The sequence below is a fragment of the Aulonocara stuartgranti genome (assembly GCF_965226115.1).
Source record: "Aulonocara stuartgranti genome assembly, chromosome: 18".
NCBI lineage: Eukaryota > Metazoa > Chordata > Actinopteri > Cichliformes > Cichlidae > Aulonocara > Aulonocara stuartgranti.
The window spans coordinates 18,420,187-18,438,712 of NC_138954.1; the positions used below are offsets into that span (position 1 = coordinate 18,420,187).

At 37.7% G+C, this 18,526-nt stretch overlaps 2 protein-coding genes across 4 annotated transcripts in view; both read right to left on the reverse strand.

Annotated features, from left to right (window-relative positions):
* Nucleotides 1-181: 181 nt before the first annotated feature.
* Nucleotides 182-15,746, reverse strand: LOC309693495 (tetratricopeptide repeat protein 39C-like). Of its 2 annotated transcripts, XR_014272658.1 has the most exons (15): nt 15,265-15,746; nt 12,569-12,617; nt 10,919-11,047; nt 10,653-10,767; nt 8,374-8,773; nt 7,730-7,898; nt 7,520-7,613; nt 7,323-7,430; nt 7,129-7,238; nt 6,916-7,039; nt 6,739-6,836; nt 6,452-6,556; nt 6,249-6,287; nt 323-912; nt 182-289 (listed from the first exon to the last, which is right to left on the reverse strand). XR_014272658.1 is itself a non-coding variant. In XM_082512763.1 (14 exons), the coding sequence occupies exons 1-14, from the start codon at nt 15,405-15,407 to the stop codon at nt 823-825; spliced, it is 1,773 nt and encodes a 590-aa protein (XP_082368889.1). In that variant the 5' UTR covers nt 15,408-15,746; the 3' UTR covers nt 182-822. The 2 variants fall into 2 exon arrangements, 1 of the variants encoding a protein (XP_082368889.1); XM_082512763.1 differs by having other exon boundaries at nt 182-912.
* Nucleotides 15,747-16,897: 1,151 nt separating this feature from the next.
* Nucleotides 16,898-18,526, reverse strand: part of LOC309693403 (laminin subunit alpha-3-like) — a 60,361-nt gene continuing 58,732 nt past the window's right edge. For both annotated transcript variants that reach the window (XM_082512555.1, XM_082512556.1), the window contains one exon: nt 16,898-18,146. In XM_082512555.1, coding sequence (XP_082368681.1) covers nt 18,004-18,146 — 143 coding nt within the window. In that variant the 3' untranslated portion in view covers nt 16,898-18,003. The remainder of the gene's footprint in view (nt 18,147-18,526) is intronic.

Genomic DNA, 18,526 nt, shown 5'->3' on the forward strand with positions numbered 1-18,526 from the left:
CAGTTTGAGGAGGAATGATAAAAGATTCCTCATCATTGTCTGTGCCTCATAAGCCACTACAGGAAAGGCTTAATGCCCCTCGTGATTACTTTGATCACTAAAGAAGTACAAATTCTGTTGGTGAAGAAATGTATTTGTCACCTTTAAGCTATGACACTTAAACAGTCGACGAAAACAGATATTCAGTTTTACAATGTTGTTTTTATTATAACAAATATACAGGAAAAACTTTGCAGCAGAAAGGAGCGTTGTGCATTTAAGCCGCTCAAAGTGGCACATTTATTAAAACCTTTATGTGAGACATATTTACACTGATAAAAACGACTGCTTAAAAAGGGGCTGTGCTTTTAAAAAAACAAAAACAAAAGATTAATACACTGCCTATAGATTAGCTTTACAAATGTCAAAGTCAACAACCAACACTGAAGTGGAAATATTGGCTTCTTAAAGACATTTTCAGAGTCATTTCTTGTAATTGCTTTGATGCTTAATACTTGATATGTGCCTTTACACAATCTGAAGAACATTTCCTCCATGTAAGCAATAATGCCTAAGATCTTACAAAACAAATCTACGGGTTTTCATTCAATTCAACAGGCATCTAGTTTTAAAACAAACCCTGAAGACAAAAACAAACAGTGTATTGTGCCGTACAGTAACAGATCGATAACACCTCTTGTACCTGTTTTCTTGTGAAATATTCATGTTTGTGTTCTAAATGATGCACTGGCTCAGAATCTTATAAGTATAAAGAAATTATTTTAAAGTGAAAATATCCATACTCATTATTGTGGCTTTTTCAAAGACATTTCAGATTAAAGTTCAAGGCTGGGCGGAGGCCGCCATAGAGGCGAAAGCTGAATGAATACGAACGTGGAGTCGGTTCTCAAAGTCATAGCCAGCGTAGTCCTCCTGCACGGAAAACAAAATGAATTTTATTTTGTTCGTGCTCTGCCCTCTAACAACCTCTGCAGTCAACACAGACAGATCAATGAACATGCTGACCAATCAGGTAAGAAAAACAGAGAGCCCAGTGCCCAGTGCTCCTCTTAGACACCGTGTGTCTGCCCAGACATGCAGAGATGGCTGTTACGGCTAATAGAGTGAGATCTGTGCTCATTCAGTGTCAGCTACCAATCAACTAACAAAGTTAATGCTAATGCAAGCAAGATACTTACAACACTGCTCTGCAGGGCGAGACTGCATCAGGCATTCAGACCATTTAATTCCGTTGTTTTCATTCTAATTCTGTTGTTTGTTTTAAACTTCCATTGTTTTCATTCAAATTCTTTTCTTTTCATTCTAATTCCGTTCATTTCATTGAAATTCCGTCGTTTTGATTCAAATTCCGTCGTTTTGATTCAAATTCCGTCGTTTTGATTCAAATTCCGTCGTTTTGATTCTAATTCCATTCTTTTCATTCTAATTCCGTCGTTTTGATTCAAATTCCGTCGTTTTGATTCTAATTCCGTCGTTTTGATTCAAATTCCGTCGTTTTGATTCAAATTCCATTGTTTTGATTCAAATTCCGTTGTTTTCATTCAAATTCTGTTGTTTTCATTCAAATTCTGTTGTTTTCATTCAAATTCTGTTGTTTTCATTCAAATTCTATTGTTTGTTTTAGAATTCTGTTGCTTTCATTCAAACTCTGTTCTATACATTCTAATTCTGTTGTTTTCATTCAAATTCCGTCGTTTTCATTTTAATTCCGTTGCTTTCATTCTAATTCTGTTGTTTTCTTTTAAACTTCCATTGTTTTCATTCAAATTCCGTCGTTTTCATTCTATTTCCGTTGTTTTCATTCTATTTCCATTGTTTTGATTCAAATTCTGTTCTGTTCATTCTAATTCTGTTGTTTGTTTTAAACTTCCATTGTTTTCATTTTAATTCCGTTGTTTTCGTTCTAATTCTGTTGTTTTCTTTTAAACTTCCATTGTTTTCATTCTATTTCCGTTGTTTTCATTCTATTTCCGTTGTTTTCATTCTATTTCCGTTGTTTTGATTCAAATTCTGTTCTGTTCATTCTAATTCTGTTGTTTGTTTTAAACTTCCATTGTTTTCATTCAAATTCCGTTGTTTTCATTCAAATTCCGTTGTTTTCATTCAAATTCTATTCTTTTCATTCTAATTCTGGTCTGTTCATTCTAATTCCGTTGTTTTCATTCAAATTCTATTCATTTCATTCTAATTCCATTCTTTTCATTGAAATTCCGTTTTTTTCATTCAAATGTTGTTTTCATTCTAATTCTACTTTTTTATTCAAATGCTATTGTTTGTTTTAGAATTATGTTGCTTTCATTCAAACTGTTCTGTACATTCTAATTCCATTGTTTTCATTCCAATTCCGTTGTTTTCATTCCAATTCCGTTGTTTTCATTCCAATTCCGTTGTTTTCATTCCAATTCCGTTGTTTTCGTTCAAATTAGGGCTGGGCCATATTATACCGTTCACGGTAATGCCGGTATAATGTTTGGCAACGATAGGAAAATGAAATATCGCGATAGAATATGAGTAAAACGCGCATGCGCAGTGCCTTTGTTTTCATACGCACATGGCCGATTGTTGAGTGAAACAGATGAACCAGAATTGGTTTGTAAAAATGGTGCAACTTCAGTGATGTGGAACTGGTTTGGTGTTTGTCCGTCAGATACACGACAAAGCACATTTTTTTGCAGAACATGCAAGCGGCTGTCGTTATTGTCGTATTTGCCGGACTAAGATGCTCTTAAATCTGGGAGTAATCTGGGTCCTAAACTCCCTATCCTTCAGATCAAACGAACACTGCAGCATCACTGAGAGTTAAAAACTGTCTCAATTCTTTCATCTTTAATAAAACGATCAGCATTGCTGCTTAACCAGGTGAAACTATGAAGTTTAACTTCCAGGCATCCATGAAAACAAAATTTGTTACATTTAACGGAGTTAGAAGTTAGCAGGAAGCTAGCGGAAGTTAGCTCGCTAGTTTCGCTAGTTACCTAAGCATGATATAGCATGTTCTGACAGAGATTTCTGGAAAAATTCAAACGTACAGCTCTGCTATCACGTCCAACATAAATGAAGACAGGAAACTAAACAGCAATGACGTTTGTAGGGTTACTGAAGTTGGGCTAGCTGGTATATAATGATGTGCTACCTGATCGCTAGCGACACAGCTATGTTAGCATAACATAAACAGTGAAGCTGGAGGACAAACACTAACACTTTTCCACTTATAAAAGTTAACGTTAAAGTTCCTGATAGTTAGAGACAAATGCAATCACATGGCGGGATGCTGTAAACGGACCAAACTTCAGTCAGGAGAACAACTGAGATAATCCATCCACAATACAAGGTTAGTCATTAATATACTGCAACAACATGGGAATAGAGCAGAATTCATTCATTAATAAATCAATGGTACAGAAGTGGAGGAAGCAAGAAGAATGAGTTTAATAAAGTTTGATTTATCTGACTGCTTTGTTTCGCTTAATGTGCCTTATAATCCCGTGCACCTTGTGGTCCGAAAAATACGTACTGCTCACTGCAGTTTAATGTTGCAAAGCACCTCTTTTTAACTTCAGTGGATATTATACATGGTTATGCTCAGGATATGTCATCCCATTTCTACTGGAAATGCCTTTTGGTTAAACTTTCAGCAAGGAATTTGCATTTGCACTGTTACATTTTTATAAAGCTTTAATGTACATAAAAACCAGCTTCTTGTTTAAGTGAAAATAAAAGAAGGTTGTCTTTTTGCGCTAGTAATGTTGTGGAGTTGTATTTTGTCTCGCATCAATTATATCGTCAGTTATTTCGTTATCGCAAATTTTCAAATATATATCATGATAAATATTTTTGGCCATATCGCCCTGCTCTAGTTCAAATTCCATTGTTTTCGTTCAAATTCCATTGTTTGTTCTCAAATTCTGTTGTTTTCATTCCAATTCCGTCGTTTTCATTCAAATTCTGTCGTTTTCATTCAAATTCCGTCGTTTTCATTCAAATTCCGTCGTTTTCATTCAAATTCTGTTCTTTTCATTCTATTTCCATTGTTTTGATTCAAATCCTTTTCTGTTCATTCTAATTCTGTTGTTTGTTTTAAACTTCCATTGTTTTCATTCAAATTCTGTTTTTTTCATTCAAATTCCGTTCTTCTCATTCTAATTCTATTGTTTTGATTCAAATTCTGTTCTGTTCATTCTAATTCTGTTCTGTTCATTCTAATTCTGTTCTGTTCATTCTAATTCTATTGTTTTGATTCAAATTCTGTTCTGTTCATTCTAATTCTGTTGTTTTGATTCAAATTCTATTCATTTCATTCTAATTCCGTTCTTTTCATTGAAATTCCGTTGTTTTAATTCAAATGCAGTTGTTTTCATTCTAATTCTACTCTTCTATTCAAATTCTATTGTTTGTTTTAGAATTCTGTTGCTTTCATTCAAACTCTGTTCTATACATTCTAATTCCGTTGTTTTCATTCAAATTCCATTGTTTTTGTTCAAATTCTGTTGTTTTCATGCAAATTCTTTTGTTTTTGATCAAATTCCGTTGTTTTCATTCAAATTCTGTTCTTTTCATTCAAATTCCATTGTTTGTTCCCAAATTCTGTTGTTTTCATTTTAATTCCGTTGTTTTCATTCTAATTCCATTGTTTTCATTCAAATTCCGTTGTTTTCATTCAAATTCCGTTGTTTTCATTCAAATGCTGTTGTTTTCATTCCAATTCTGTCGTTTTCATTCAAATTCCATTGTTTGTTCTCAAATTCCATTGTTTTGATTCAAATTCTATTCATTTCATTCTAATTCCATTCTTTTCATTGAAATTCTGTTGTTTTCATTCTACTTCTACTCTTTTTATTCAAATTCTATTGTTTGTTTTAGAATTCATGGTTCATTCATTCATTGTTTTGATTCAAATTCTGTTCTGTTCATTCTCAAATTCTGTTGTTTTCATTCAAATTCCGTTCTTTTCATTCTAATTCCGTTCTTTTCATTCTAATTCCATTGTTTTGATTCAAATCCCGTTGTTTTTGTTCAAATTCTGTTGTTTTCATGCAAATTCTGTTGTTTTCATGAAAATTCTTTTGTTTTTGATCAAATTCTGTTCTTTTCATTCAAATTCCATTGTTTTCATTCAAATTCCATTGTTTGTTCCCAATTTCTGTTGTTTTCATTCAAATTCCGTCATTTTCATTTTAAATCCATTCCTTATACAGAGGCTTGGCTACAGTGTTGGCAAACTTTAGGTCAATGCAAAGCCAGTATACTCAGCTCACTAAGTTCAAGCAGCACTGGCACTCCAATAGACATCCTGTCACCTGATCAGACAGTGGGTGTCTTAATCTGATTTAGAACGATGAGTCAGAATGAAAAGATCCTGATCAGTTTTATAAAGAAAGCTTTGACCCGCAGCAAAAATAAGACAAAATCTAAACACTAATTGCTTTTAATTAATCAAATAAGACAGGACTTGTTACCAACTACTTCCAGTAGTAACAAGATCACTCATAGTGCGACTCGCCCCAAAGACCACGGACTACGCTAAAATTAATAAAACATGCTGACATCAGCCTGTTTTCATTACAATATGAGGATGTCAGCCTGTTACGGCATCACTGTGACATCACAAGCTCTCTTCATGACCTTCCATATAACATATTATACTCGATATGGTTTCTTAAAATGTTTTGCAAGACCAGCTTTTTCACCTTGGGCGCTAATAATGACGGTCAAGGTGAAATGCTTAGCCTACATGGGTGCTCATGTCCTCCAATGCCCAGTATGTTGTTGTGAAGTTTGAAGACGATCAATAAAAAGTTATGGCTAATATAAACTTTGTACTGATTTTCACATATGGTGCGACCTTGATCTTAACCAGATTTTCACCTAAATTAAATCCGCTCGAGCTGTTGGTAACTGCCATCACACAAAACTTAAAAATGATCGTAAACGACCACAGCAGACCCGATGGCATTTTACTGCTATTCAACATCTTTTATTGAGGCACACCATTTACACACAACGGCCGCAGCTCTCCCGCTGCCAGCTGTACTCACATCAACACCACCTCTCCAACCACAGGACCCAGTACAACATTTAAGTCTGCGGTGCATGATTGCGGATGTGTGGCCTGCACGGCTCTGCAGGCCACACCCCGCCACAATGATATCTTAAAAACAGTGGAAGCTAGACTGCTAACAAATAGACAGGAAAAACAGGACATATTACCTCCTTTCAGGGCAGAGAATAAATAAAGAGTATTACTGTACCTTGGCCTGAAGCATTAGCATTCGGCCCTTCCCCGCAGACTAGAAAAAAAAAATTAAATATTTAGATAGTGTAACTCCTCCAGGACCTTGGCCAAGAGAGACAGTTTAACTATCTCTCTCTCACACACACACACACACACACACACACACACACACACACACACACACACACACACACACACACACACACACACAAAACTTGCCTCTGGGGAATTCAGCAGCACACAGGCCAGTTCATAGCAAGAGTAGGGCTGCACATAAGAGTTGCTCAGACGCCCCCCCTCATCCCTTGCAGCCAGCTGGAAATACTGTTTCAAAAAAAAAAAAAAAAAAGGTCATGATACCAAAACAAACAATGATTATTGTGTTGTGTAAGTGCATGGACAATCCTTTAAGGCAGCCGGCGAGGGCCGTGCTTCATGCTGTGCTTCATGCTGTGCATCAATTTTCCAAAAATGCAAATTGCATAATTAATTTAACACAAGAGTACCTGAATGGCATCTTTGGTATTATGTAGACATTTGCTTATGGCACCAAGAAGGAGGTTTTTCAGGCCTGCACACGAGGCGTCGTCAATCCCCTGTAACACTAAGGGAGGAATCAAAATTACAAACACTTTGCATTAGTGCACATAATGCAAGCGAGATATTAGTTTGGAATGCAGTACCTTGGGCCATCGTCTGCAGCTTGGCATTGGAGCAATTGGGCAGAGCTTTCCACAAATACAGAATCTCAATCACTGATAGGATGCAGAGTTCTTTGGATATACTGGAGCTCTTTAGCTTCTCAGACTGATTGAAAAACAAAAGTGCATCTTCACATCAGTGGCATTCTTAGCACCATAATATTCCTACAGGAAACAAACTAGTTACACACTCACCCTTTTCATGGAAAACATTTCTATCTGATTATTCTTGCGTTTGAAAAGTTTTTGAACGTCCTTGAAAACAGCAACGGCTCCTTCCAGATCACCAGTGGCTCCTTGGCACACTGCACCACACAACATACAATATGGATTAGCATCCACTACCGAGCTTACAAAATACCCTGAAAGCATTACGGTGCTGTAATTACCTCCAGTTAAATAGGCATAATAGCACTGGGACCAGCGAGATTCAGTCGCCAATCTGTCAAACGCTCTGTAGGCTTCTCTGTAGTTCAGTTCGATCATGCTGCACCAGCCTAAAAAAATCGATCAGAAATGATGTTGCATACTAATACCGAGTGAGGCATATTTGAAATATGAGAGAAATATGAGAGCCAGGCAGTACCTATTTCATATAAACAAACGTGCTGAATTTCCCTTTGGTCAGAGGCCAGATCCAAGGCACTACTGAAGGACGTCAAGGCACTACTGATCTCGCACTACAGAAGGAAACTTTGTAGTATGAGTCACAGTGAGACAATACTGAGCTTCTCCAAGTTAGAAGACTACTTCACATGGCAAAAGATAACAAGGTTTAGTATTCACATGTCTTTACCTCAAGGCGTTGAACTCTGCCTTTGAAAAACATAAAGAGGGAGGAGTTGGGATAAATAGCCTCTCTTTGTTTAAGAATGTATTTGGCTTCCATTAGGCCTGACTGTGTGTCTGTGCCATCCAGAGCAAAGAAGGGCTGCACTACTGTGTGGTACCACAACAGAGCCAAGCTGCAAGAAAAGCACAGAGACTGTAATGAGAGGGAATATAGCAAATTTCTAATTTATGATAATGACACACACACAAAAAACAGCACAATGTGTTGCGCTTTTTACAAAACTGAGGAAATACGATTCACAGCATTTTACAGTAATATTGCATAATGTGGTTATATTACAGATTTGTTAACTTGGCAGACATGACCAAATTCCCACACACTTGATTTTAATTAAAGGCTTGATTACAAACATGGTTCCCAAGGCACCCAAGGACTAAAAACCAATTTCAAACGATTCAGTATGAAGCAGGATTTGGAAAATTGTGCTACAGGGACCTGAGTCAGTCAATTATTACAGCTGTTCACACTGGGATCTCTTTTTTGTTTCCTTCTTTCCTCTACAAATTATGCTTTCATTATTTTATTACACTGCACACAACTGTTTAAGTTGCAAAACAGGATACAGATACGCAAACATACTCACTCACGTAGCTAAGGGGGCCTTCATGTCCTTACTTTCACTGGCGTAAGTGAGTGCTGACAGGCCCTGATGGCGGTCTCCGGGAAAGCCCAGCAGATTGACGATCTTCAGTAGGTGCGGTGGCACCATCGATATACAGAGGTGGAAAAGACCATAACCAAAACTGACTGAACCTTTCAGCCGATCCAGAGCCTCGGGACTGATGCCATCTAGCCTCTGTGATGGACTTGACCCGGGTGAGGGAGAGCGACTCTGGTGGGACAGAGCAGAGCCGGACGATGAAGACGGCGTCGCTTGCTGTTCAGAGCCCCTCCTCCTGCTGCCTTCTTGTAGACGTGTGATGTCGTTGTAACATTTGTTGTACATCTTCCAAGCTTTACGGAGGATCCAGCCTCCTTTGATATATGCTGTCAGAGGATTGAAGCTCAGATTAGAGAAAAGTCCTTTAATATAACCTCTTTGTATTTAACACATCAAATAAAAGGTGGATGACAAATTAAAGGAAAAGCTATCATAGCCATCAGAGGCCAATGTCAGGAAGGCTAGAGCACCCTAAAACCACTCTTCTAAAAGATTCTTCTGTCATGTGGTGTTTCAATGATGGCGCTAAAGAGTGCTGGCCCAAAATCTCTCATAGCTATTGAGATCTAGCGACTCCTTGTATCCCTGCAACAGGGGCTACCTGGGAGAGACCACCTCCATCACAATAAAAACATTCCATAACAGCTTTGTACTGGTTTCAAGTAGAGATGGACCGATCCGATATTACGTATCGGTATCGGTCCGATACTGACCTAAATTACTGGATCGGATATCGGAGAAAAATAAAAAATGTAATCCGATCCATTAAATATCACGAAAGCACCTCACAAAACTTGCAACACGCCGTAACTCACCTCAGAACGTTAGCACGTCGGAGCAGTATGCATCACGTGATAGAGCAGCTGTGGCATGCCGGACCTGTCGGTGGTCTGGATAGCATGTGGAGCTTCGCTAGCAACCTGGCATTTCATCTCCGACAAAGTTATCCCCGAGAGAAGTAAAGCAAGTGTGTAAGTCCATCTCTGAATGTTTGTAAAGCATTCCCACGTTAAGCTTAACAAGCGACTGCCTCTCGCTCTCCGGCTGCTACTTCAATCGTGAAACTGATCAGCTGATCGGCTTTTCTGTCGCGACTCCGTCTCTCTTGTTTGTTTTTGGCCCACTTTGCACCAGAAAGAGGAAACCAGCGGCTGAACAACAGCAGAACGTTTAAGCTTGATAAGCTGTTGTTAGAATTTATTTAATATTTCTTTCTACACCAGGATCTTTTTCTACGCAGCTGACGGCTGTAACTGTGCAGGGGCGGATCTAGCAAAGTTTAGCCAGGGGGGCCGATAGGGCATGAACAGGGAAAAGGGGGCACAAAGACAGACTTTTCTTTCTTATTCTCATTTAAAATGTCGAGCTTTTAATAAATAATTATCTGACACCCAAAGTTTTAATTTGATGTAAAATGAATAGAAGTCAATTACTGTATATAGTGACTATTAAGTCTAATATATATACCCTAGTAAGCTATAGTACTTTTTACTTTGGGAAGGTACCATCTGTGCAGTCTGCAATTTTGTTGAAGAAAGATGTTGAATCTATTTAATATTTCTTGAAAAATAATTGATTTCTGTGCATTTTTTTCACACTGCATCAAATTAAGGTTGATTACGTCGATTAAGCATCATGAGGTGGCGCGTGAGGGGTGGTTCTCTATTTTTTATTTATTTATGTTGTTGCTGGGAGTTGGAACCCTGTTAGTTAGGTTGCTTAATATTTACGCTAAGTACTCTTTAAAATACCAGAATAGGGAGGATGGTGTAGGTTTAAGTTTATTAGATTGATCAGTATTGCTGAACTATGAAATATTTTTTTTGTATACAGGTATAACAGAATAGCTTTAGTGTAGTTGTTGTTTTAAACTTGAGTATGAACTTGCAGACTTGCAAAATGCAGCAAGATATTTAAAAAAACAGTTTTGTTGATTAAAAAACACTATATCGGATTCATATCGGTATCGGCAGATATCCAAATTTATGATATCGGTATCGGTATCGGACATAAAAAAGTGGTATCGTGCCATCTCTAGTTTCAAGTGACACTTCCCTCTAAAGAGACAAGTGGACCCATACCAGCAAAAAAGCTTCCCAAGGCATAAAAGACAGGTTTTGTTTTTTTCCTTTAATTTGTCACCTACCTACGCGATACGTGTGGAGTGCATCACTGTCAACCAACAAATACCAAAGGTTCCCTTACATGACAGCTCTTGTTTGATAAAAGATAAAACCGCCAGGTAAACCTGGCAGTCTGCAATGATGATCTGCCTCTGGAGTCGGTCCACTGCAGCCACCCCTGACCTCTGAGAGTCCATCTGCCCACACAAACACCCCACATTTACAGGCTGATGACAGACAGGTATGCAGGAGAGCTAACAAGCACACGTGGGCGTTACAGGCCCAACATGAAATGCTTGTCTATATAATGATGTACAATACAGGCAGTTTAATCAAGTATTTACTCACATTGCGCTTGATCTTGCTTTTAATGGTCTCAATGACACCCATGTTTTCACTCTCACACAGTCTCTCTGTAGCCTTGAGGTCTTCAAAAGCCATTTGCATTTTTTCCTCTTCAAAAGTCATCATGGCGTTCTGCAAAAGGGAAACCGGATAAAAGCAATCAATTACTTACATGTGGTTCAAGAAAAATCGCTTACACTGAACACTCGACAGTGGAGTCAGAAAAAGAAACAAGAAAACGAAATCTAATTGTTCCAAATTGACAGATTTTGTACAAATTACACATACAATGAATGAATGAACAAAACAGGTAGAAGATAAAGGATATGCACTATTGCTAACCTAAATCCCTTTTTAAAAAAAACAAAAAAACATGAAGAGATAATTGAATAATTGAATGCCAAATTCTGGGATTTTGCCACATACTAAAAAACATTTAATTTATAAAGTTACTTCTGAATGATTATTTTTAATTGGTCAGGCTACTAATGAAGTACAATTATACACCAGAAACTCTGTAATTATTCTAGCACTACAACCCAGCTGCCAACTTTTTTTGCTTCGACTGAAACAAAGATCTCTGTGTTACTTGGACTGCAGTAACACTGCTGTCCTTTTCCACTGTCAAAGCTTTTGTTGGGAATTTCATTTTTCACATGCTGAGGTGCCTGGCAACTCGTAAGGGCTTTTGCTCTCTGATTTCTCCCAGTAAAAGATGAGTAGACATCATGGTGATGTGCTCTGCAAGTGTAACCTTATTCTATCTTTGCCCTTTAAGGGTCAATCTCACAGAAGTCCTCTGGAGTCATTAATGACTTGTTAAAAAATACCACTGTACTTCAGATGTTACCAGCTGACCAGGAAGTGGAAAATATTAAAGTATATAGTAGCTCTTCTATCAGCTCCTTTTTGCAAAGATAAATAAGCCTCATGTCATGTTAAAAAATATTATAATAATATTAATAGATGGGAATAGGTGCTTCAACACATGCAATCATCATGCAGAGAAAAAGCACATTAAATTAAATAACTCCATTTGTAGCTGTTCCCTACATTCTCGATGGCTAACATTAAACAAAAAAAACAAAAACAAAAAAAGAGTATAATGCAATAAATGATGCATACATTATATGCTGTTTGCATCTTTCATCTCTATGACATTTATGTCATACACACTGAGCAGTGATGTGAAAGAATAACTCCCAAACGCATTAAAAATAAAAATAAAATAACGAGCCTGTTTTGAAAATGTGACTAAAAACAATCAAACAAAGATACTTGTGTTTAAATACAGGCAGTAAAACAGTACAGTAACAGTACAGAAATTAAGTATTTGTACTTTGTGACATCCCTCCCACTGCTGACCCAGCATGTGTATGATACCATCCAATCATGACAGCAGAAACTTGCAAAGTTTAGAACAAACTGTCAAACTCAGCTACGTTTGTAGCTGGGGGGGAAAAATGCTGATCAAACATAATTTAGAAATTTCTTCGCAAAACATAACAGCTGGCTTAAAAGGACTTAAAGGGAACACAAGGGAACTTCCATAAGCCTCACAAAGAAACCAAAAGCTCCCAAAGCAACATTTACAAAAATCTTCGAGAAGTTTGGCCACAAACCAAAATAGCAGCGAGTTGCTTTTCCACTCACCAGAAAACTCACAAAACTTGCACCGAAACTCATCAAAGGACTGTGGTTCCTGAAAGAAAGTAAAAAAAAAAGAAGAAGAAAACAACCCCAAACATATAAGAGAAGTTAGTCTTTTCACATAATGTGATTTTCTCTGACAGTGTAAAGTTCACTGGAGAAACAATGAAAAGTATGTGGCCTGTTTCATGCATCAATAATGCCAATGTATTAGGACTACTGTAGGTTAGAAAAATACTAATGGGAAGGAGGAGAATATTCAGAAGTAAAACAATGAAAAATTAATTCATGAAATATAAAACCAAGATATTTTCCAACATTAAAGTGCTAAATAAAAAAAAGTCACATTTGATAAAAAAAACAGCTGACAAATTCTGAGATTAAAGATATTTAATAGAGGTTTTTTTTGTTTTGTTTTACATCAAGGAACCAAATTGAGTTTACTAGATAGGACCAGCGTCACTATATTAATCTTTATTTCTGTAAACATATACACTGTATGGACAATAATACTGGGTCAACTACAAATATTATACCTACAGGAGCTGTCAGCCATGGAAGCCCAAACCATGAAGCTCCCAGCACACAGTTTTTGTGTGCTGGTTTGGAGCTGTGCAGTTATTGAGTCAGCAGTGTTGGCCACTTTAATGCATTATGAGCACTCAGCGACCCCACTCTGTAACTTCACATCATCTGCAATGCTTTGGTTCCTAAATGCTTCCGCTTATATATACCACTTATAGCTGATTGTGGAGTAGCTAGGAGGGAAGAGATTTCACAAACTGACTTGTTGCAATGGTGTATCCTGTTGCACTACCACTCACTACCATTCACTTAAGCTCTTCAGAAAAACAATCCATGAATGACCCATTTTTTCCACAAAAGGCAGACTGCATGCTGTTGCCTTTAAATATGCAGAAACTCAGATTAGACTTTCTTTTCTTTGACTATTACCCTCTACCCCCAATTGGCAATTTTTGGCCTCACCCTCATAACTAACACACTTTAAGATGCCCTTCATCTGAAATTATCTTAGGGCATCAAAGGTGCTCATAATACACTGTTACACACTATTAACACAGCTTTACAACTGTCACAAGCCAGCTAATGCAAAACTTATCAACTAACTTTCTCTTTGATGAATTAAGAGATTCAGAAATTTCTACCCTATAATCAAAACATATACCCTGTCACAATTGACACATTTATAGCTACTAATAATAATCTTTTAGAGCTACACAGACTTGCATCTGTGTAGCTGAAAACTTGCATCATTTACAGAAATCAAAGGTCCTTTTGATTTCCATCTGTAGCTGTGTAGTCATTTTGGTGCAATAACTGAATTTCAGCAGCCTTATATTTCACTTTGAAGACAAGAGGCACCACGTGTCAGTCAAATTACGGCAAAATGTTTCAAATAATTGTGGAAAATTGACTTGGTACAGGTATCCCTGTGTAACTGTGATGGGGATTTAATTTATAATGGAACCACCTCCACACATAAGTGCAACATACTATACAAACGTAATAGTACCAGGGGAGCTTTAACAGAAACTCGTACATACTGCCAGTAAAAGCTCATTCTCAGACAGCTGTGTTTGTGTTTTTCACTTCCCTCCATCGTTTTGCTGATCCAGTCAAAACAGGATGACACCTAGAGCTTAATGCAATTAGCGGACGAGGTGACATTTACGCTTTCCCCAGGGGTCAGGAACCATAGGAGCTGCCCTTTCATGACATAAGCATTCAAGTTGAAAGCAAAGGCTGAAGCATGTGTAAGGACGTGTGCGGTTCAGGAGCAGGGATTCCCAACATTTATAACTTGTGACCTCTTTTAATGAATGCAAAATGCAAAAAGAAAGGTTATGCAGCAGTTTTCTCGCATGCCTACTGATTATTTGGCTGAGATGGGTGCTACTGGACTAAGAGAATAGTTTACCAGTTTAATGCTTGCATTTCGATCCTAAATGACATCAAAGACATTGCTTTCCAGAGCAAGGCAAGACATATGCAGCCATCCAATAATTGGTATGTGTAAAAATATATAAACCTAGACTTCTACAGGTGATGCTATGGATCTTTTAATATTGCACTCTCACCTAATGACAGTCTTCATGTATGCTTGTATGCCTCTTCATGTATGCTTTCTGGATCAGCAAACGAGAGACCATCTCAGAAACCTGGTTACCTTATCTGGACACATTGTTGTTATTGTTTTCCTCTAATATGTCACTCAACTGTAGATGTGAGGAACTAGCTGGGCCATGTTGACATATTTCACAAGAAGGGTACAAAGTACCTCAAAGCCAGACAGCGGTATAACAGGAATGGCAACCTGTTAAGCAAGCACTTCGTTGTTTTTTTAGACATTTATGAAGACAGTCACCAAATCTAATGATGTGCACACATGTCACATATTGTGGTTGTGGATATTTGCTCAGGGTATTTAAACAACACTAATTCTGCTTGTGATCAGATCAAATGGTTCTCCACCAGACAAGCGTGACACGGGTGGTGGGCTTTTTTTTCTTCCTGTTTTTGTTTTTTCAAAGCTTAGACCACACGCTTTGATGCCTTCAGTTGTAATTGTATTGGTTAATCACAAGTTTGGGAACATTAGCTACACCTGCCATAACATTTAACACAAGCATACGCCTCTGTTTTGTTTTTACATACAGGAAGAGAAGTCACACACAGACCTGTATGTTCTGAAGAGCTCGTCGCTCTCTTTGAATCCATTGTTGAGCAGCATGTTGATTCCCTTCAGCGCCAGCTCTGCGTCGTTTATACTGTCTGTCTCCTCCTCCACGCTCGCCGGGGCTGGTTCCTTTCCGTCCGCCATTAAGACACCCGATATCGGAGGTGAGGAACTGAACGCGACCGGAGACAGGCAGGTAGGGCGGTATAGCTGGTTAGTTTACTTACACTCAGAGAAGTCTCAACCGGTGGCGCAGTTTGGAGCAAATGCTGGCATATTTACGTTCGTATAACAATCCGCTATTTCACATAACTAGCCGGTTACAACACAGAGTGAAGCTAACCAGTGTCCCGCCAGCTGGGCGGCCGTACTCTGTATTCTGTCTCCTGACCGCTGGTTTGCATGTGAGCCAGGAAACGTGCTGCCTTCATGTGCTATCGTAAAAAAGATTTCTAGCAGAAGAACAGAACTAGATGAAGAAAAAGAACAGATTATTCCTCTTATTGAATACATTAATGCAAACAGAGGTGAAAACGGTGAAACAAGCCACAAACAGAAAAGGTTTTGTTTGTGTTAAATTATTTGTCAACACATCTGTTCCTGCGTTTCTTATGCTACGACCTTTCCATTTTTGCCCATCAGGAAGATCGCATGTATTGTTTATGTATTTATTTTTAATTTGCAGCCACACTATAATTTTAGAGTTTCCTTTCCGTTATGTTCTCAGGCAATGGTGCGCTAACTGTAACTTTGCGCAATTTATTTGTCATTTCTGAGGGAAAAGAACGACCCTGAAGGCAGCATAGGAGTGGGCGTGGTCTTTAGCTAAAACGCAGAGGTGAGGAGTCCATACAGTTTTTGACGTTTTTGACTAATTACCAGTGGTTACCAATGGCAATAATGGATATTTTCTCAACTTTGTATTTTATTTAACACGTTTAACAGATATATCCCTAACAGGTTGGTTTTTTTTACATTTTCAAATCTTATGCTATCCTAATGCTTTTCTAAAAGTATACTTTCAGGAAAACTTCCTTACTTTTACCACATCTTCCCCCCAAAAAGTCTCATTTCCTCTAAAGCAATACTGAGGACAAGACCTCAGTGTGAGCTCTTACTCTAACACTATCTGAATTTTATAAAGGCCACATTTTATTGTGTTTCATATTTTAACACAATCAAAGTTTCCTAAATGCTATATAATTTACTAATATTAAAATGAGCTATAGTTACAAAAGAAATACTCACCGCACTGTGCAAAGGTCTTGACGGGACCTTCTGGTGTTTACATTTTGCTACAAAAAAGGGAAATAGGACTTTGAAACATGTACAAACATACATGGCACTACAGTAAGGCAAAACCAGAGTTTGTATAATTCTAATGAGTTTTGCAACAGGCTGCTGATACAAAAGTGCTTAAACTTACAGTTTAAGATTGATTCTTTTCTAAGTTGTCTATTATGTGTAGACTCAACACCAGTTCATCCCTTAATTTAAAAAAAACTACTAGAAAGTCTGGCTGCTTGGAAACAAAATATAAAGAAATGAGGGGTGGCTCAAGACGTTTGCACAGCAGTGTACATTAATTGTTTAGTATGAACCATAATGAGTGGAAGTTAACAGTTCCCAAGCTGTTTCCTTGATCAAAAGTCCATTATTTATTTATGGCACTGACAGGTATTCATAAAGAATATTAATCAGACAGGTTACATAATGGCTTACAAATCAGTTGCCACAAGACAGGAATGCATGTACAGTGTGTCCAATTTAATATGAATTTTACATCATATTGAGATATAATGTTATTTAAAGTCTGGCATAAATGCACAATTTAGAAAAGTAAACACCTTTTTTGTGAATATAAGTACCTAAACATACTTTTTCTGTTATTACTTTTGCAATGGTCCCAAACACTACTGACCAAACTTATTCTAATGGCATCTAGGTATATTGGTTATTTAACTGATAGAAACAAAATTTAGTACATGCTGTTATCTGGTGTAACTACTGTAAGATATACATCCATATTCTCATGCAAAGGGAATGCAAACTGGAAAATCAGATCAGAACAGTAATACAACACTGGGGGCGAAAAACATGTGGTTTGAAAACATGTGCAAAGAGTCCATGTCTCTTAAGCCAGTTAAAATGCAGAATTCTGCATGCTGGCATGTGGATATGAATACAGAATAGCTTAGCAACCCCTGAAATGTCACTGAATTGAGAATCATGGGTGTAAACATCATTTTTCTTAGTATAAGCTATTGAGTCCAACAAGCAAACCAAAAGTACATCAGTTAATAATCTTGATCTCTTTCGCAGCACCAAAGGCAATACTTGTTTTCTGAAAGTGCTGGGCTGACTGTAACGCAGCACTGACCACTTACAAGCATATTCAGTAGCATTTGATAGTCAGTAGAGACTGACTAGACCAACAAAGTAGAGTTTATTGCAGCCGTCAAAAAATGCATTTGTAATTGGTGAGGCAATACGCAACTTTACACTAAATAAATATAGACATGTTTAACTTAACAGCAAACATTATGAACCTGTAAGCCGCTGCTCATATATTTATTTTTCACGTACATTCATCCCAACACACTCACGCTGAAACACAATCGTCTTACACACACACTCTTACATGCTAACACATTCTCTGTCATAGTAACAGATTGCACATAGCTGGTGGTGGACATGGTCCCAGGGTTTGTTTACTGATGGTTTGAGGAGATCTTTATGTTCAGCCTGGACACTCCTTGAGGTTGACTGGACCAAACACGCTTGACGGCCTTTCGAAGGACACCAGTTCACCGTTGATCCCCATGTCCTGGATGCATCCAACAAAGGAGGATGTGACAGGAAGCCTCTGCTGCATTAAGATCGCTGTGGCAGAAAGGGACAGGTGAGTGATTTTATTGTTTCAGTCTATTTTATTTTAACCTTTAACCTTAAGACTATAACTAAAGTGTTTTTTATAGAAAGATGTAAGTTTTATTAAGGGGATAGACAATAAATCTCTTGATTTGTCTTGACAAATCTCTTGGTGTGTTTTGTATCTCCAATATGACTTTTTTTGTATATCTACCATATCAAAAATACGTCTTCCATCTATGTGCCAATCAGCTGGCAGCAACTCAATTGCATTTAGACATGTAGACATGGTCAAGAGCACCTGCGATGTTACAGATATCTCAGAAATTGGATGTCGGAAGTTCCAGAAAAAGCCAGGAAAAACAGGACTTTTAGAGCCATTCAGATATCAC

Bases quoted from the DNA above. Each gene is read 5' to 3' on its own strand.
- LOC309693495 (XM_082512763.1), bottom strand. From the start codon at position 15,407: ATGGCGGACGGAAAGGAACCAGCCCCGGCGAGCGTGGAGGAGGAGACA. The intron at 11,048-12,568 runs GTGAGTGGAAAA...TCCCTTTTGCAG, and splicing joins CAAGTTTTGTGAGTTTTCTG to AACGCCATGATGACTTTTGA. The intron at 6,557-6,738 runs GTACTCTTGTGT...TTTTTGAAACAG, and splicing joins ATACCAAAGATGCCATTCAG to TATTTCCAGCTGGCTGCAAG.